This window comes from Sus scrofa, chromosome 15 (assembly GCF_000003025.6).
Source record: "Sus scrofa isolate TJ Tabasco breed Duroc chromosome 15, Sscrofa11.1, whole genome shotgun sequence".
NCBI lineage: Eukaryota > Metazoa > Chordata > Mammalia > Artiodactyla > Suidae > Sus > Sus scrofa.
Genome location: NC_010457.5, coordinates 56805940 through 56827226, shown reverse-complemented (window position 1 = coordinate 56827226; position 21287 = coordinate 56805940). Strand labels below are relative to the sequence as shown.

General features: G+C 38.3%; 1 protein-coding gene across 1 annotated transcript in view; it reads right to left on the bottom strand.

Annotated features, from left to right (window-relative positions):
* The window catches only part of OCA2 (OCA2 melanosomal transmembrane protein), a gene marked incomplete at its 5' end in the record, with an annotated part of 212273 nt that overhangs the window by 42694 nt on the left and 148292 nt on the right, over positions 1-21287 (bottom strand). The window contains 2 exon segments of the mRNA NM_214094.2: positions 1457-1561; positions 2205-2264. Coding sequence (NP_999259.2) covers positions 1457-1561; positions 2205-2264 — 165 coding nt within the window.

Genomic DNA, 21287 nt, shown 5'->3' with positions numbered 1-21287 from the left:
GGTCTATCCCAAGAGACTGGATATAATTCTCTGTTCTATACAATAGGACCTCACTGCTTATCCATCCATTCTACATGTAATAATTTGTATCTACTAACCCCAAACTCCCCATCCATCCCACCCCCTCCCCCTTGGCAACCACAAATCTGTTATCCAATCTGTGAGTCTGTTTCTGTTTTATTAAATTTAAATTTTCAGTAACTATTAAAATTTGGGTAATGAAAATATCAAAAGTTGTCACATATTTAGAAAGTAGAGGAATCTAAATTTCCAATAATAGGGACCATCCAAGACAGTAGGGGTCCTAAAGCCTGGAAGCCCCCTGAAGGCAAGGCGAATCAGCTGTGAGCATGCAGGGCCCTGAGGAAGTGTAGAGGAAGGTTTGCTCAGGGTTACAGCTGCACTGGGTTCCAGATGTGCTGGGTCTTCTATAGACTCAATTTTAACTAAGAAAGGAATTCACACACAAGTAACCTGGCATCTCAGAAGCCTAGGACCCTGCCACTTCAGCCTGCCTCAGAGGTGTTACTGCCCCTGGTCCTTGGTGGGGCCGCTGCAATGACAGTGCCCATGGAGCTAAAAGCAGTTCATTCAATAGCACCCATATAATGTCTCTAACTCAGGCCTTCATGAAGAAATAATAATAGCCACAGAATTAGCCCAGAATTACCAAAGCCAGACCATGGAAAAACAATAGCTAGGTAACTAGAATATCAACCCAGAAAACACTGATTCCAGACAATGCATGGTGACAGAGAGTCCCACGTTCCCTAAGGTCCTGTGAGAGAGGAGTGGCCCTTCAGGTCACAAGGACAAGAGAGGAGACCCCTTGCCTGGAATCCAGCCATGAGGAGTATTTATGCACACCTTTGAGACCTCACGAGCTATGATGGGACTCCAGACTCCCATCCTACCTTAATTCTGTCATACCAGGGATGTGCAGTTCTGCCCTAAGTTGAGCACCCAGTGATATCAGAAAACACAGCAGGGACGGGACTTGATAGCCCTTTAACAGGCCTCTAATGTGGACCCCCTTCTTGACTTGGGTCAAGACTACACACAGAATTCAAAATCCTATCCCTGTCAAGTACCAGAAGCCACCTGAGCCAACTAGAATAGCTTCTGCATTTGTAGATAACAAAGGATGAACACCTTCAACCAGCCTCTGTCTTTGATGTCTTCCAACTTTCTTTGTAAAAAAATGAAAGACTGTCTTTTCCAAGAGAAGTTGTAGCTCCCAATCAGACCGGGAAACAATCAGCCACCCAGGGATTCACTGCCCCCTGCAGTTGTGGGCCCTCAGCTCCCAGCTGCTGTCTGGAATCTATCACATCTGTCCCCTAAGCCTGCAAGTACAGCAAAGGGACATGCTTGCTCTCTTCTTTGAAGGAAGGGTGAGCCCAGGCTGTCCAGGTGAAAGCTGGGCCCTCATCACATGGAGGAGACTGCGACTCACCATGGTGGCAGTGAATGGGATGTTGTCAATCAAGGACGAGGCAATGGCCGACACCCAGACTACTACGATGATGGCAGCTGCTAGGCGCTGATCTTCTGGGACCATCTGGAAGGAGCATATAAGAGCAGGGCTGCATATCATATGTGCATAGGTCACACACACTGAGGATCTGATGCGAGTACATGTGAGACTCGGAAAGGACTGCAGGTCTCCTTGTCCTTTCTCTTCTACACGAGGCGACCAAGGCAGACCCAGGTGTGTGAATAGGACCAGCTAGGCTTTCCTGATCCCTAGCAGGAGCCTGTACCAGGGTCTACAAAAAACTGAGAGGAGCAACTCCCAGCCATACTCAAGCCAACCAGTCCCTGGGGGCTGGGAGGCGGGGGTGGGGGTAGGGTGGAACAGGCAGTGTCCCCAGTCCTGATGGGACTCCAGGTGACACACTGGTCACAATGACCTCACATCCCAGCAGGGATCCAAGGCTGGACCTCTGTGCATGACTTACTGAGACTGCTGTCTCAATTGTTCTCCTTCCTAGAAAGCTTTTAACTAAAGGCTAATTGCAAAATTGCAGGTGTCTGTACTTACATATTCCTTGGAAAAAATATCTTCATCTCTAGGCTACACAGGATAAAATAGATTTCTTGCTATACTTTTAAATCATAATTAATGTGATCTATTCTTGCTGATTTTTTATATAAAAAACAAACAGTGGCTGGAGCACATTATATTGCAACATTTAATATACCTTTATTAGCAAAGCAGTCTGCTCTCCGACATACTCTATTAAGTGGAGATGTGCCAATGCCTAAAAGAAATGGATGTATGATGAGAATCAGTTCAAAACTGAGAATATAGGCAAAAATTTAAAAACATGCCTTTAAAATGAAAATAAGCAAACATAGGTAGGCCTGGGCTCTCATTTCTTTATAAAAGATTAGTTTCAAACACATGGTCTAAAAATAATTTACTAACATACATGCACACTGAAGATTCACTGAGAAAAGAGCACAGTAGCAGAGGCAAGAACTTCTCATCAACTTGTGTTAATGTCCATGTTAAATTTAAATTCAGGTGGAAGGCCATCTCTTTCTTTCTTTATGTCTTTTTTCCCATTTATTTATGTCCTTTTAGGGATGCATCCATGGAACATGGAGGTTCCCAGGCTAGGGGTCAAATCGGAGCTGGAGCCACTGGCCTATGCCACAGTCACAGCAACACCAGACCCGAGCCGTGTCTGTGACATACACCACAGCTCACAGCAAGGCTGGATCCTTAACCCACTGAGCAAGGCCAGGGGTTGAACCTGTGTCCTCTTGGATACTAGTCAGATTCGTTTCCACTGAGCCACAATGGGAACCCCACCATCTCTTTAAGATAAGTGTATAAGAGTACTGTTCATTTGCACATATGAAACACCTCTCCATACAGAATGTCCTTCAAGTAGGTTGCATTTTAAATTTCTTTTTAAGGTGAACCGTCACAAAGTTTTAGAAGAATAAAAAGAAGTGGCAATGGTTTTATTTTCACAGTATTAGACAGATTCAGAAAATTGTGTCCAGAGAAAGGTAGGAAAGAAGACTAGACAAAGGAGATAAAAATGCAGGAGCTGTTCTTCTCAGGCTGCTGCCTTCCTCCCAACCTCTGCTTCCCATGACAGATCCTGGATAAGGGACCACACATGGGGGTGACATGGTTGCTTAGCACCTCAAATGTGGCTTCTTCACTCTTATGACATCATGCTCAATGATTATAAATATTGAAAACATCAGCTTGACTATATTTAAGTATAAGTTTACAACTTCCCTACTCATTTGTAGAGCTATTTGTTAGCCTTCCTTTAAAGCTTTGGAGCCCAAATATTGGGTCTTCAATCATAATTATCAATCAAGATTGTTATCAATTAAATCATAAATATAAATCTATTCAGAGCATGGCTTTCTCAATCTCAGCACTGTGGACATTAGGAACCAGATCATTCTTTGTTTCAGAAGCCACCCTGCCCATTGTGGAATTAGACATTCATTTTAATTCAGCAGCATCCCTGGCTTCCACCCACCGGAGGTCAGTGGCAACTCCCTCTGACCCAGTGTGACAATCAAAATGTCTCCAGACAATACCAATGTCCCTATAAAATTACCTCTTGTTAAGAATCACTGCTTTGGAGTTCCCATCATGGCCCAGCAGTTAGTGAACCCAACTAGCATCCATGAGGATGCAGGTTCGATCCCTGGCCTTGCTCAGTGGGTTAAGGATCTGGTGTTGCCGTGAGCTGTGGTGTAGGTCACAGATGCAGCTTGGATGCTGCATTGTGTGGCTCTGGCATAAGCCGGCAGCTACAGCTCCGACTGGACCCCCTAACCTGGGAACTTCCATATGCCACAGGGTGCAGCCCTAAAAAGACAAAAAAAAAAAAAAAGAATCACTGATTTATAGTAATCTAAATTTTACTAAAATGAACAAAATTTTTAATTTGCACAAAATATTGAATGTAAATGAAAAAATTATTTTGTTATATACTAATGATTGAAAGAAAAGTCAGAGGTTCAAATCAGATTAAAACTTTTTGCTAGGTATCAAATAGAGATGGTATACATACATACACATACATAGATGTATACACCTTATTCTGTGTACTTAAAGACAACTATCCATTTATAGGTTTAGTGTCATAATTACCTCAAATATCACTGTCTGTGGTGTACAGTGTAAGACAAAATAAAGTTTTCAAAATACTTTATCTTTGCATCTAATAATACAGTTCAAAGTAACTGATTTCTTGGTTGGAAAAGGGGAGTCCAAATATAAGGAAAATACAAATAGCCAGTAAGTACTCCTTTATAAAACGACAAATGAAATAACCATGTAACACCTAATTCTATCAAGCCTAATGTTGTAAATATATACATATTTTACACTTCAGCAAATTAAAGATTATACACATAAGTCTCCTCCATTAATTTATATAGTGAAAAGATGATTGTGTAATATGATATAAATATGTATATTGTAGATGTGATGTAAATCCCTCACAATATGAAACATTATTCTTCTGTAGCAGCAACAAATTGCAAAAAGCTGGTTCAGTAATGACCTGAATCCCTGCCCCACTGAAATTAGAAAAAAATACAATAAATTAGTGCTACTACTTCTTTTAAAATGATGGACTAGAAAGTCTTAAGGTTCCTTCCTCAGCCAAATAAATAGATTCTGGATAAAATGCACTATTAGGGCATTACTGGATCAGCAAGACAATGTAATGTTTTCCAAGGAATCTCCTTTCCTATGAAAAAGTTCCTGTAGCTAGCTGAGAGCTAAAGACTTGAATGTCAAGGAAGAATGGAATTGTCTTGAGCTTGATGCCAACCAAGCACATAAGTCACAGCACTGAAGTCTGAGCAGCAACAAGGTCACAGGCTGAAAGAAAAATTCTCGCTGAATTGAGAGCCTTGAAACAGGTTGAAAAAATTATCCCCTGGCATCCAGCAGAAGCAGTTTCTAGAAGAAAGCACTCCACAGTAGCCTCTCTGCAGTCTCATAGATTAAGATCAAATGAAAAAAATTATAATTTAAAATCATCAAGAATACAAGAAGATAAGCAACATGAATGAGAGGAGAAATAACCAAAATAGATTTAAAACAATAGTGATAAGAATGCTAGCTGAGGAGTTCCCTTTGTGGCACAGTGGTTAACGAATCCGACTAGGAACCATGAGGTTGCGGGTTCGGTCCCTGCCCTTGCTCAGTGGGTTAACCATCCGGCATTGCCGTGAGCTGTGGTGTAGGTTGCAGATGCAGCTCAGATCCTGCATTGCTGTGGCTCTGGCATAGGCCGGTGGCTACAGCTCTGATTCGACCCCTAGCCTGGGAACCTCCATATGCCGTGGGAGCGGCCCAAGAAATAGCAAAAAGACAAAAAAAAAAAAAAAAAAAAAAAAAAAAAGAATGCTAGCTGAATTGGGGGAAAGAATAGATAAACACAACGAGAATTTTAACAAACTAGAAAATATAAAAAGAACCAGTCAGAGCTAAAGAATACAATAACTGAAAAATGAAAAACATAATGCAAGGAAGAAAGAAAAGACTAGGTGATACAGAAGAATGCATAAGTGATATGAAAGACAGGTTAACGGAAGTCACTAAAGCAGATGAGCAAAAAAGAAAACAAATTTTTTAAATGAGCACAATTTAAAGAACCTCTCAAATGACATAAAAATATTAACATTTGATTAATAGGGGTCCAAGAAGAAGAAGAGAAGAAGGGAAGAAAATGAATTTGATGAAATTATGGCTGAAAATTTCCTAAACCTGAAGAAGCAAACAGATATCCAGACACAGGAAACACAGGCTGTCTCAAACAAGATGAACCCAAAGAAATATATGCCAACACATATCATCATTAAAATGTCAAAAGTTAAACATAAGGAAAGCTAAAGGAAGCAAGAAAACCCAAAAAGTCATGTACAAGGGAATCCTTGTAAAGCTATAACCTGATTTTTCAACAGAAACTTTTCAGGCCAAAAGGGAATAGCATGAAAATTAAAGTGATTAAAGGGAAAAACCTGCAAACTAGGATACTCTATCTAGGAAGGTTATAATTCAGGACTGAAGGAGGAAAAAAAGAATTTCTCAGACCCAAATGGAACAAGTTCATCAACACTAAAGTGATCCTAAAGGAACTGTTAAAAGTTCTCCAAGTAGAAAAGAAAAACCTACAACAGAAGTAATAATTTATAGGAAAGCAAAAAAACCTCACTAGAAAAAGCAAATATACAGTAAAAGATATGGATCAACCATTTAAATAAGCTAGTATACAGATTAGAAGATTAAAATTTCAAAATCAACAACAATAAAATTTAAAGAATAAACATGGAAATGTATATTATGCCATCAAAAACACAAAAGTAAAAAAATGTAGATCTTTTAGAATGTTTTTGAATTCAAATGACTATCAATGTAAAGCAATGCTATAGTTGTAGGTCAATATACATGAACAAATCAAATACAACAGACACACTAAAGAGAGTAACACAAGTATACCACTAAAGATAACAATCAAACTATAAGGAAAAAACAACAAAAAAGAAGAAAGGCCAAAAGGAACTACAAGAACTACTGGAAACCAATTACTAAAATGACAATAAATACATAACTATTAATAATTAGCTTAACTCTCAATGGACTAAATGTTCCCATTAAAAATCATGGGGGGAGTTCCTGTCATGGCACAGTGGAAACTAATCTGATTGGTATCCATGAGGATGTGGGTTCAATCCCTGGCTTCTCTCAGTGAGTTGGGGATCTGGCATTGCCACGAGCTGTGGTGTAGGCCGGCAGCTGTAGCTCCAATTCAACCCCTAGTCTGGGACTTCCATATGTCATGGGCGCAGCCCTAAAAAGCAAAGAACAAACAAACAAAACCCCAAAAACATAGGGGGGCTGACTAGAAAAAAACAACACACATCAGTATGTTGCTTATAAGAGACATCAGAGCTAAAGACACACACACACACACACACACACACACACACACACACACACACACACATACACACAGAGTCAGGAAATACCTAACCAAGGAAGAGAAAGACTGATATTTTGAAAACTATAAAACACTGATAAAGGAAACTGAAGATGATACAAAGAAATAGAAAAAATATTCCATGTTCACGGGCTGGAAGAATTTATATTATTAAAATGGCAGAGAGGAGACAAGATGGCGGAGGAGTAAGGGGACACGCTCGCCCTCTCCCACAAACACAACAAAAAAAGCACATCTACAGGATAAATGACTTGCACAGAACAGCAACCAATCGCTGGCAGAAGAACCTAAACTCCAATAACGGCAAGAAGTTCATGACATTACTAGGCAAAACAAGAGAAAAGAGGAGAGTGAGAAAAGAGGAGAGTGAGAGAAGGTGAATCCAAGATGGACGGGCGCTCCCGAAAGGGAACTGAGGAGGAGAAAGGGATCCCACACCCTGGAAAGTCAACTACTCGGGGGAAAGATCAAACGAACCAGAGGAATCTCCAGAGGCAGAGAAGAGTGTAGCAGTAAGTTGGAGTACTGAAAAGCAGATCGAGAACCAAACGGACCATCTGAACTACGGGCACAGTCACCAAAAATTGAGACGCCTGGGTGGGGGCTGGGCACTGAGACCTCGGCTCCAGAGGTTAGTCCCTGGGAAAGGGCAGGGGGGGGCGGGTGGAGCAGAGACTGCTTGAGAGGTCTAGAAACCGGTCTGTCAAGTTTGACGGGACAGAGACTGCCTGGGAGACTAGAAAACAAAGCTGTCGCAGAGGAAGGGAACAATACTCTAGGGGCAGGAAAGTGGAAAGCCACATCAGAGGGAACCTGGGAGAAGAGCCTGGTCGGTGCCCGTGCTGGGGAGGGGAGAGAAGAAGGGGTAGGTCCCCATAGAATACTCCCCATGCCACAGCAAGCTTACAGGCCCGCTAGCTAGAAGAAAGCTGTGCTTCCCAGTGCATCCCCTCCCCACACCCCACCACCCCCTACACTCTTGTGGGACACAGGGCTGCCTGCCATCCGGGAGGGCTGGCCTCAACAATTGCCTGAAGCCTACCACCACAGGGGCTGTCCCTGGCACAGGCCTGCTTGCCCTTTGGAGGGGCTACACCTCCGCAGAGCAGCACCAAACACCACCAGCCCCCGAGAAAAGGCCTGCAACCCAGAAAAGCTAGAACAAGCCTAGCCAGGCCGTGAAAAGATCTGCCTCATTCTCGGACGGTCTTTCTGAGTTGGGCTGCCCTGGGGAGGAGCCTCTTGGGTTTTCAGCGGCCCTGCTAGCCGCCCAAGTGCTCAAGGGGTGCTGACCTCTCATGGATCAGCTGCATAGGACTGCCAGCTCCAGGCAGGACCCCCTGCAGCCCAGAAAAACTGCAACAAGCCTGGCTGGTCTGTGAAAAGATCTGCCTAATTCTCAGACGGTCTTTTTGAGTCAGGCTGCCCTGGGGAGGAGCCTCTTGGGTTGGCAGCGGCACAGCTAGCCTCCCAAGCACCCAGAGGCTGCCAAGCTCCAGCGGATCAGCTGCATAGGACTGCCAGCTCCAGGCAGAACCCCCTGCAGCCCAGAAAAGCTGCAACAAGCCTGGCTGGGCCGTGAAAAGATCTCAGACGGTCTTTCTGAGTCAGGCTGCCCTGGGGAGGAGCCTCTTGGGTTTTCAGCGGCCCTGCTACCCGCCCAGGCCTCAGGGGGTGCCACACTCCCGTGGAATAGCTGCTCAGCACCACCAGCCCCCTGGAAGAGCCCCTGCAGCCCAGAAAAGCTACAACAAGCTTGGCCAGACAGTGAAAAGATCTGCCTACATTCTCAGGCCGTCCTTCTGAGTTGGGCTGCCCTAGGGAAGAGCCTCTTAGGTTCTCAGTGACCCAGATAGCTGCTCCAGCCCTCAGTGGGTGCTGTACTCCTGAGGAACAGCTATCCAACACCACCAAACCCCTGCAAGAACCCCACAGCCTAAAAACACCAGAGCAAGCTCTGCCTGACCGAGTGAAATCTGCTACCATCGTGGTGTGGACCTCCCAGTCCTGTCTGCCTTCAGGAAGTCCTCCTTTGCTTCAAAGAGACCCTGTTAGCCCCATCAACACTCCAGAAAATCCACACTGCCTCAAAAAAGACTGACCAACAACACCAGCCCTCAGGAAATATTCCATGGCAGTGACAAGGCAAACACTGCCCGGTCACGGACAGTACAACTCCCTCAGGAGAAAGAAAAAAACAAGCAAGATGAAGAAGCTGAGAAACCACCCCCAGTCAAACCAACAGGAGAACTCACCTAAAACAGTCAACAATGAAACAGATCTCGGCAGTCTGACAGACCTGGAGTTCAAAAGAGAAATAGTGAAAACGCTGAAGGAATTAAGAGAAGATATGAACAGTAATGCAGACACCCTCAGAAAGGAACTAGAAAATATAAGGAGGAGCCAAGAAAAACTAGAACATTCATTTGCAGAGATACAAACTGAACTAAGGGCAGTAAAAACCAGAATGAATAATGCAGAAGAATGAATCAGTGATATGGAAGATAGAATAATGGAAATCACACAATCGGGTCAGCAGACAGAAAACCGAAAAAAAAAATTGGAAAGCAATATAAGAGACCTATGGGGTAATATAAAGTCGGCCAATCTACGCATAATAGGAATTCCAGGAGGAGTAGAAAAAGATAAGGGAATGGAAAATATATTTGAAGAAATTATTGCTGGAAACTTCCCAAATCTAAAGGATACTGGGTTCAAGATCAGGAAGCACAGAGGGCGTCAAACAAGTTGAACCCAAATAGACCCACACCCAGACACATTATAATAAAAATGGCAAAAGTTAGTGATAAAGAGAGGATCCTAAAGGCAGCAAGAGAAAAGCAGAATGTTACCTATAAGGGAACCCCCATAAGATTATTAAAAAGAAAGAAGGAAACGGAAGAAAATAGAAAAAAAAAAAAAGAAGAAGAAGAAGAACTAGGGCTGAGGAAACTGCAATCAGAGAGCAGTCACTCAAATAAGCCAGCATACAGATTTAATCATGAACATGCTTCAAACAAAATAAAATTAAAAAGAAAAAAAATAAAAAAGAGTCATCAAAACCATAAAATGTGGGCAAGGGATGTTAGGAAGTAAATAACCCTTTTTGTTTGTTTGTATGTTTCTCTTCTTAATTTTAATATAGTAGTGAAGTGTTTGAACTTACAGGACCATCAAGCTAAAACACACAATTATAGGAAAGGGTAAGCATATTTAAAAAACAGGGCAACCACAAGCCAAAACCAAATATTGCATTCGCAAAAAATGAAAAAAAAATAGACTCAAGCAGATAATAACAGGAGACCATCCAACCAAAAAAAAAAAAAAAAAAAAAAACGGGAAGAATGGAGAACCATAGAATCAACTGGAACACGAGGTTCAAAATGGCATTAAATAATCATCTATCAATTATCACCTTAAATGTCAATGGACTGAATGCCCCAATCAAAAGACACAGAGTGGCTGAGTGGATAAAAAGGCAAAAACCTTCAATATGCTGCCTACAAGAAACCCACCTTAGGACAAAGGATACATATAGACTGAAAGTGAAAGGGTGGGGAAAAATATTTCACGCCAATAGACATGACAGAAAAGCAGGAGTCGCAACACTCATATCAGACAAAATAGACTTTAAAACAAAAGACATAAAGAAAGACAAAGAAGGACACTACTTAATGATTAAGGGATCCATCCAAGGAGAGGATGTTACTATCGTCAACATATATGCCCCAAATATAGGAGCACCCAGATACATACAACAAATATTAACAGACATAAAGGGAGATATTGATGAGAATACAATCATAGTAGGAGACCTTAATACCCCCCTCACATCAATGGACAGATCCTCTAGACAGAAAACCAATAAAGCAACAGAGATCCTAAAGGAAACAATAGAAAAATTAGACTTAATTGATATCTTCAGGACACTACATCCAAAAAAATCAGAATACATATTCTTCTTAAATGCTCATGGGACATTCTCAAGAATCGAACACATATTGGGATACAAAGCTAACCTCAATAAATTTAGGAGCATAGAAATTATTTCAAGTATTTTCTCTGACCACAATGCCATGAAACTAGAAATCAACCATGGGAAAAGCAAAGAGAAAAAACCTACTACATGGAGACTAAACAACATGCTACTAGAAAACCAATGGGTCAATGAGGAAATCAAGAAGGAAATTAAAAACTACCTTGAAACAAATGATAATGAAGACACAACCTCTCAAAATCTATGGGATGCTGCGAAAGAAGTGCTCAGGGGGAAATTTACAGCAATACAGGCCTTTCTCAAAAAAGAAGAAAGATCCCAAATTGACAACTTAACCCTCCACCTAAACGAATTAGAAAAGGAAGAACAAAAAAGTCCTAAAGTCAGCAGAAGGAAGGGAATGATAAAGATCAAAGAGGAAATCAATCAAATAGAGACTCAAAAAACAATAGAGAAAATTAATAAAACCAAGAGCTGGTTCTTTGAAAAGGTGAACAAAATTGACAAACCCCTGGCCAGACTCACTAAAAAGAGGAGAGAAAGAACCCAGATAACCAAAATTATAAATGGAAAAGGAGAAATCACAACAGATACAGCAGAAATACAAAAAACCATAAGAGAATACTATGAACAACTGTATGGCAACAAGTTTGACAATCTGGAAGAAATGGACAATTTTCTAGAATCTTACAGCCTGCCAAAACTGAATCAAAAAGAAACAGACCAACTGAACAGACCCATCACTAGAAATGAAATTGAAGAGGTCATAAAATCACTCCCTACAAATAAAAGTCCAGGACCAGATGGCTTCACAGGCGAATTCTATCAAACATATAAAGAGGAATTGGTGCCCATCCTCCTTAAACTCTTTCAAAAGGTTGAAGAAGAAGGAATACTCCCAAAGACATTCTATGAGGCCACCATCACCCTAATACCAAAACCAGACAGAGATACCACCAAAAAAGAAAACTATCGGCCAATATCTTTGATGAATATAGATGCAAAAATTCTCAACAATATCTTAGCCAACCGAATCCAACAACATATCAAAAAAATTATACACCATGACCAGGTAGGGTTCATCCCAGGTTCACAAGGATGGTTCAACATACGCAAATCAATCAATGTCATACACCACATTAACAAAAAAAAAGTCAAAAATCATATGATCATCTCAATAGATGCAGAAAAAGCATTTGACAAAGTCCAACATCCATTCATGATCAAGACCCTCGCCAAAGTGGGTATAGAGGGAACATTCCTGAACATAATCAAAGCCATTTATGACAAACCCACAGCAAATATAATACTCAATGGGGAAAAGCTGAAAGCCTTCTCACTCAAATCTGGAACAAGACAGGGAGGCCCACTCTCACCACTGCTCTTCAACATAGTTTTGGAGGTCCTAGCCACAGCAATTAGACAAACAAAAGAAACAAAAGGCATCCATATAGGAAGAGAAGAGATCAAACTGTCACTGTATGCAGATGACATGATACTATACCTAAAAAACCCTAAGCACTCAACCCAAAAACTACTTGAACTGATCAACAAATTCAGCAAAGTAGCAGGATAGAAGATTAACATTCAGAAGTCAGCTGCATTTCTGTATACCAACAATGAAATATTAGAAAAGGAATACAAAAATAGATACCTTTTAAAATTGCACCTCACAAAATCAAATACCTCGGAATACACCTCACCAAGGAGGTAAAGGACCTATATGCCGAGAACTATAAAACTTTAATCAAAGAAATCAAAGAAGATGTAAAGAAATGGAAAGATATTCCATGTTCCTAGATTGGAAAAATCAATATTGTGAAAATGGCCATACTACCCAAAGCAATCTACAGATTCAATGCAATCCCTATCAAATTACCCATGAGATTTTTCACAGAACTAGAACAAACAATCCAAACATTTATATGGAACAACAAAAGACCCAGAATCGCCAAAGCAATCCTGAGAAACAACAACCAAGTGGGAGGCATAACTCTCCCAGACTTCAAGAAATACTACAAAGCCACAGTCATCAAAACAGTGTGGTACTGGTATCAAAACAGACAGACAGACCAATGGAATAGAATAGGGAACCCAGAAATAAACCCTGACACCTATGGTCAATTAATCTTTGACAAGGGAGGCAAGAACATAAAATGGGAAAAAGACAGTCTATTCAGCAAGAATTGCTGGGAAACCTGGACAGCTGCATGCAAAACAATGAAACTAGAACACACCCTCACACCATGCACAAAAATAAACTCCAAATGGCTGAAAGACTTAAATATACGACAGGACACCCTCAAACTCCTAGAAGAAAACATAGGCAAAACACTCTCTGACATCAACATCATGAATATTTTCTCAGGTCAGTCTCCCAAAGCAATAGAAATTAGAGCAAAAATAAACCCATGGGACCTCAGCAAACTGAAAAGCTTTTGCACAGCAAAGGAAACTCAAAAGAAAACAATAAGACAACTTTCAGAATGGGAGAAAATAGTTTCAAATGATTCAACCGACAAGGGCTTAATCTCTAGAATATATAAACAACTTATACAACCCAATAGCAAAAAAGCCAATCAATCAATGGAAAAATGGGCAAAAGACCTGAATAGACATTTCTCCAAAGAACATATACAGATGGCCAAAAAAACACATGAAAAAATGCTCAACATCACTGATCATAAGAGAAATGCAAATCAAAACTACCATGAGTTACCACCTCACACCAGTCAGAATGGCCATCATTAATAAGTCCACAAATAACAAGTGCTGGAGGGGCTGTGGAGAAAAGGGAACCCTTCTGCACTGTTGGTGGGAATGTAAACTGGTACAGCCAGTATGGAGAACAGTTTGGAGATACCTTAGAAATCTATACATAGAACTTCCCTATGACCCTGCAATCCCACTCTTGGGCATCTATCCGGACAAAACTCTACTTAAAAGAGACACATGCACCCGCATGTTCATTGCAGCCCTATTCACAATAGCCAGGACATGGAAACAACCCAAATGTCCATCGACAGATGATTGGATTCGGAAGAAGTGGTATATATACACAATGGAATACTACTCAGCCATAAAAAAGGATGACATAATGCCATTTGCAGCAACATGGATGGAACTAGAGAATCTCATACTGAGTGAAATGAGCCAGAAAGACAAAGACAAATACCATATGATATCACTTATAACTGGAATCTAATATCCAGCACAAATGAACATCTCCTCAGAAAAGAAAATCATGGACTTGGAGAAGAGACTTGTGGTTGCCTGATGGGAGGGGGAGAGAGTGGGAGGGATCGGGAGCTTGGGCTTATCAGACACAACTTAGAATAGATTTACAAGGAGATCCTGCTGAATAGCATTGAGAACTTTGTCTAGATACTCATGTTGCAACAGAACAAAGGGTGGGGAAAAACTGTAATTGCAATGTATACATGTAAGGATAACTTGATCCCCTTGCTGTACAGTGGGAAAATAAAAAAAAAAAATTTTAATTTAAAAAATGGCCATACTATCCAAAGCAACCTATAGATTTAACACAATCCCTATCAAAATACTCACAATTTTTTTTATAAAACTAGAAAAAGAATCCTAAAATTTATTATCCAAATACAAAAGACCCTGAATATCTAAAGCAACAGTGATACTAAAGAACAAACCTGGAGGTATCACATGCTCTGCCTTCAGAATATAATTAAAAGCTACAATAATCAAAGATGTCTGGTATTCACATAAAAACAGACATTTAGATCAATGGAATAGCATAGAAAACAGAAGTCAGCCCATGCACTTATAGTTAATTAATCTATGACAAAGGAGGGAGGAGCATATAATGGGTGAAAAGACAGTTTCTTCAATAAGTGGTGTTGGGAAAACTGAACAGGTACATGTAAAAGAATGAAATTAGAACATTTTCTCACTCCATAGACAAAAATAAACTCAAAATGGATTAAGACCTAAAAGTAAGACCTGAAACCATACAAATCTTGGAAGAAAACAGGCAGAACACTCTTTGATATAAATAGTAACAATATTTTTTGGATCTGTCTCCTAAGGCAAAGGAAACAAAAATAAATGGGACCTACTTAAATATACATTCTCCAGGAGAGTTCACAGGCTAGTTCTCCGTAAATTTAAGAAAACTTAAATCATATCAATCATATTTTTTTACCAAAATTTTATAAGATTATAAATCAACTACATGGAAAAAACTACCAAAAAATACACACATGTGGAGGCTAAAAAATATGCTACTAAACAGCCTGTTGGTCACTGAAGAGATCAAAGAAGAAATTTTTTTTTGTCTTTTTGCCATTTTCTTGGGCCTCTCTCATGGCATATGGAGGGTCTCAGGCTAGGGGTCGAATCGGAGCTGTAGCTGCTGGCCTATGCCAGAGCCACAACAACACGGGATCTGAGCCAAGTCTGCGACTGACACCACAGATCACAGCAATGCTGGATCGTTAATCCACTGAGCAAGGCCAGGGATTGAACCCGCAACCTCATGGTTCCTAGTCAGATTCGTTAACCACTGCGCCACGACAAGAACTCCCAAAGAGGAAACGTTTTAAAAATACCTGGGGACAAATTAAAATGGAAACAGAAAAATCTAAAAATGTATGGTACAAATATAAGCAATTCTAGGAAGGAAGTTTAAATCAATACAAGCTTATCCCAGAAAACAGACAAAATAATCTCAAACAACCTAACTTTATACCTAAGGAACTAGAAAAAGAACAACAAGAGCAAGAGCAAATAAGGTAAAAGAAATCATAAAGGTCAGATCAGAAATAAATGGAACAGAGTTGAAAATAACAATGGAAAAGTGAGTATAAAAGGAACACACTTCAACATAGTAAAGGCCATACATGATAAACTCAAGGCAAATGTCATACTTAATGCTGAAAATATGAAAGTATGTCCTTTGAGATCAAGAATGACACAAGGATACCCACTCTCACCACTTTTATTTGACCTAGTGTTGGAAGTCCTGGCCACAGCAATCAGATAAGAAAAAGAAATAAAAGGAAGCCAAAATGGAAAGGAAAATGTAAAACCATCACTGTTTTCAGAAAACGTGATACTATACTGTATCTATACAGATAACATGACACTGTAAGAGGAAATCCTACAGACATCACCAAAAACTACCAGAAATCATCAATGAATTTGGCAATGTTCCAATATTCAAAATTAATAATAGCGAAATCTCTTGCATTTCTATATACTAACAATAAACTTTCAGAAACAATTAAGAAAACAATCCAATTTATAATTGAATCAAGAGGGAAAAAAATCTCCAGTAATAAATTTGAGATGCTGAAAGTCCTATACTAGGAACTATCAGACACTGATGAAAGAAACTGAAGATGACACAAACAGATGGAAAGTATACCATTCTTGTATATTTGAAAAATTAATCTAATTAAAATAATACTGCTGAAGACAATCTACAGATTCAATGTAGCTGCTCTCAAAACACCAATGTCATTTTCAACAGAACTAGAGAAAAGAATTCTAAAATTTGTACAGAATCATATAAGATCTCGAAATAGCCAAAGCAATCTTGAGAGAAAAGAACAAAGCTGGTGGTATCAAGCTCCTGATTTCAAACATACTATAAGGCTATATTAATCAAACCATACTATAAGGCTACAGTTTTAAAGCACAAACCCCAACACATAGATCAATGGAATAGAAAAGAAAGCTCATAAATTAACCCACATTTATATGGGCAATTAATCTACTAGAAAAGAGGCAAGAATATACAATGGGGAAGAACAATCTTTTCAATAAATGGTATTGAGAAAACTGAACAGCTACATGCAAAAGAACCATACTGGACTACTATTAGATCAGGCACAAAAATTAACTCAAAGTGAATTAAAGACTTAAATGTAAGACCTGAAACCATAAAACTTCTAGAAGAAAATGTAGGTATTATGCTCGTGACATTTTTCTTGGTAATATTTTTTGGATAAGTTTCCACAGGCAATGGAAACAAAAGCAAAAATAAATACACTGACCACGACTAACTAAAAATCTTTTGCACAGAACAGGAAATTATCAACAAAATGAAAAGGCTACCTATTTAATGGAAGAAAATATTTGTGCATGATATATATGATAAGGGGTAAATATAAAAAAATCCATGCTGTACAGCAGAAAAAAAAGGTAAAAACTCAAAAAAATTTGCACTTCCCTGAAAAAAAATATTAAAAATCCAAATAACTCATACAACTCAGTATCAAAAAACAAACTCAATTAAAAAATGGGCAGAAGACTTGAACAGGCATGTTTCCAAAGAAGACATACAGATGGCCAAGAAACATGTGAAAAGATGCTCAATATCACACATCATCAGGGAAATCAAATTAAACCATCATGAGATATCACCTCACATATGTCAGAATGGCTACTATTAAAAAGTCAGCAAATAACAAGTTTTGGTTAAGGATATGGAGAAAAGGGACCCCTCATGTACTGGGAATATAACTGGAACAGCCACTATGGAAAACAATATGGAGGTTCCTCAAAAAATTAAAAACAGAACTACAATATGATCCAGCAATTCCACTTCTGGGTATTTATGTGAAGAGAAGGAAAACACTAATTAGGAAAAATATATTCCTCCCTATGTTCATTGCAGCATTATTTACAATAGCCAAGATATAGAAACAACCTAAGTACCCATCAATGTACGAATGCATAAAGACATGTGTGTGTGTGTATATATACACATATATATATGAAAATTACTCAGGCATAAGAAATAATGAAATATTGCCATTTGAAACAAGATTTTTATGCTAAGTGATGGACCTAGAGGTTTTATGCTAAGTGAAATAAGTCAAAGAAAGACAAATACTATATGATTTCCTTTAAATATGGAATCTAAAAAATGAAACTAATGAACAAACACAATAAGACAAAAACAGAGTTGCAGATACAGAGAATAAACAGGTGGTTCTCATATGGAAGAGAGTGAGTGGAGGAGAGAAACAGGTGGGGGGATATTAAGAGTATAAAATTTTAGTTACAAAATAAATATGTCACTGGTATGAAGTGTACAGTATGGATAATATAGTCATAATTAAATAATATATTTGTATGGTGACAGATTGTAACTAGGCTTATTGTGGTTGTTTTGAAATGTATATAAATATCAAATAACTATGTTGTATAATAGGAATTGTTTTAGGTCAATTATACTTCAAAAACAGACAGAGTCACAGAAAAGGAGATCAGATTTGTGGTCACCAGAAGTTGGTGTGGAGAGAAAGGAAACTGGATGAAGGCAGTCAAAATGTACAAACTTCCAGTTACAAGATAAATGAATACTAGTGATCTAATGTACATAATAAATATAATTAACATTGGTAAATGTTTTATATAGATACAGTGAAGAGAGTAAATCCTAAGAGTTCTCATCACAAGGAAACAATTTTTTCTATTTATTTATGTATTTATATGAGATGATGTATTTTCACTAAACCTACTTTAGTAATCACTTAATGATATATTTAAGTCAAAACAAGCTGCACACCTTAAACTTATACCGTGCTGTCTGGCCGGCATATCGCAACAAAACTGGACAAACCCCAATATAAAATGTATATTGAGAAATCTAACTTGCACCCCTCTCCCATAGAAAACCATTTTTCCTAGTCTCCAATGTGTCCTTGCCATAATTCTGCTAACAAATTATAAAAACACTTTTTGAAAGGGATCAAAAGTTACAGTACCTCGACTTATTCTTCTTAGCTTCTTGTAAAAAAAGTAAAATCTCTGATACATATTCTAATAAAACTATTAGATTTCACGGAAGAATATAATATCAGCAATGCCCATGGGCAAAAAAAGAATTAGACTAACATTAGACCTTTCAAAATCAACAATATGAAAAAGGCAATGATAGAACAGCATTTTTTAAAATATCAGTGACAGAAAAGATAATCCCAGGAAAACATCCAGGATGTAAAAAATGATAATAAAAAATTTCAGCACCCATTAACCATTTCTGAAGAAACTTCTAGAGCAGGTGTACATTTTTTATAATGGGGCAAAGAAAATATTTTATGCTCTATAGGCCACAAGATATCTATTGCAAATACACAACTACCAATGTAGTACAAAAGCAGCCATTAACAAAAAAATCAATAAATGTGACTGTATCACAATACAACTTATTTTGCAAAATCAAGCATCGGGCTAGATTTGGTCCGCAGGTCCTAGTTTGCTGACCCGTTTACTAAAGAATGAGTTTCACTCAATCTTTACTGGGAAATCATCAGGAAAAGAACTAATGGCCAGCATTTTAAAATATTTACAAGTACATCTAAGACTAAAACAAATATATGGTTTAGGTGTAAGACTATTATAAAATCATTACATTGTGTGACAAAGTAAAAGTAATGCAAATATTAAAATGCGAGGAAATGGAAGAAAGGCAAAAATTTTTTAAAAACCTCATTGTTGTACAGGCAACAGGTAGTCATAAAGAAAAAAACAAAAAAACTGAAAAGCCAGATAAGTAAAGGTTAAAAAGTAATTTGGTAGAAAGTAATTGGGTAGAAAGTAATTTGGGTAGAAAGGTTAAAAGGTAATTTGGGTGGAAAGAACAAAAAAGACTTGAGCACAAAGGTAACCATTAGAATAAAAACACAAATCTTTCCAAGTACCAAAAAGTAATCAATAAAAGATCAAAGAATTCACATCCTACAGAGAAATGAAAATAGCTATTATAATAAAATACACATCTTAAAAATATTATGTCAGAGTAGAGAATAAAATTATCAGTCATAAATGTGTACAGGTATAACTCATCTATTAAAAGAAAGAGGTTTTCAGTTTGGCAGAAAATAAGAATCAACTCTGCTGTATACTAGAGACATGTCTAAAACAGTGATTTCAAAAGGCTTAAAATAAAGGAATAGGCAAAGATATACCACGTAATAGAAACACACAAACAAATAACAGGTGTAGGGATTTTGAAATCAGACAAACAAAACAGAGAAGGACAAGTTTAATGGTAAAGCTACAATGCACAGTGTAGATATAACATTTATGAATACTTATAAATTAAATAACAGCTATTATGAAGCAAAATTTACAAGAGATACAAAGATTTAAAGGCTGAAACTGAAACTGAAGACACAATTGTACCACATTCAATATATGACATGGACAAAAAAGTAAGGAGATGAAATATTAAAAAACATAATCTATCAGGAAGATATTATGAATTTATATGGAACTATACCCTGCAAATAGAGAATACAAATTCTCTAATGTTTGTGGCACATTCACAAAAGTTGTTGATATATTAATTTATGAAGAAAACACCAGTAAAATAGAAAATAAAAGCAGAAATATTTACTCTTTGTTCCTAATGTAATAAAGTTATACTAGAAATTACTAACAAGAACAACAAAAGCCTTTCTATCTGTAAAGTTAAAAAGCCTCTTTTCAAAAATTCTTGGATAAAGGGGAAATACAAACTGAAAGTATAATTTTTTTCCTTTGTTTTTTTAAAATTTTTTTCCTGCTGTACAGCATGAGGATCAAATTATTCTTACATGTATACATTTTCCCCCACCCTTTGTTCTGTTGCAATATGAGTATCTAGACATAGTTCTGAAAGCATAATTTTTAAAAGACACTAAAACACTGCTTATGAAATTGAAGGGATGCATCTTTTTTTTTTTTTTTTTTTTGTCTTTTGTCTTTTTTGTCTGTTTTGTTGTTGTTGTTGTTGTTGCTATTTCTTGGGCCGCTCCCGCGACATATGGGGATTCCCAGGCTAGGGGTTGAATTCGGAGCTGTAGCCACCGGCCTACGCCAGAGCCACAGCAACACAGGATCCGAGCGGCGTCTGCAACCTACACCACAGCTCAGGGCAGCGCCGGATCATTAACCCACTGAGCAAGGGCAGGGACTGAACCCGCAACCTCATGGTTCCTAGTCGGATTCGTTAACCACTGCGCCACGACGGGAACTCCTGAAGGGATTCATCTTAAAGCAGTGATCAGAGGAAAATCATTTCATTAAACATTTATCAATAAAATTTTTAAATGAATTAAGTTCCAATTGAAAAAACAGAAAAAGAAGAAAATAAACCAAAATAAAGGAATAAAATAATAAAATTTTTGAAAATTAATGACAAAGTATAGAAAAATAGTAATGCTATATAATAACCCAAATCCTGGGTTATTTTTTAAGTTAATAAAATAGACAAAGCACAGGCAAACTTGATCAAAGGAGAAAGCACAAATATACAAAATAGT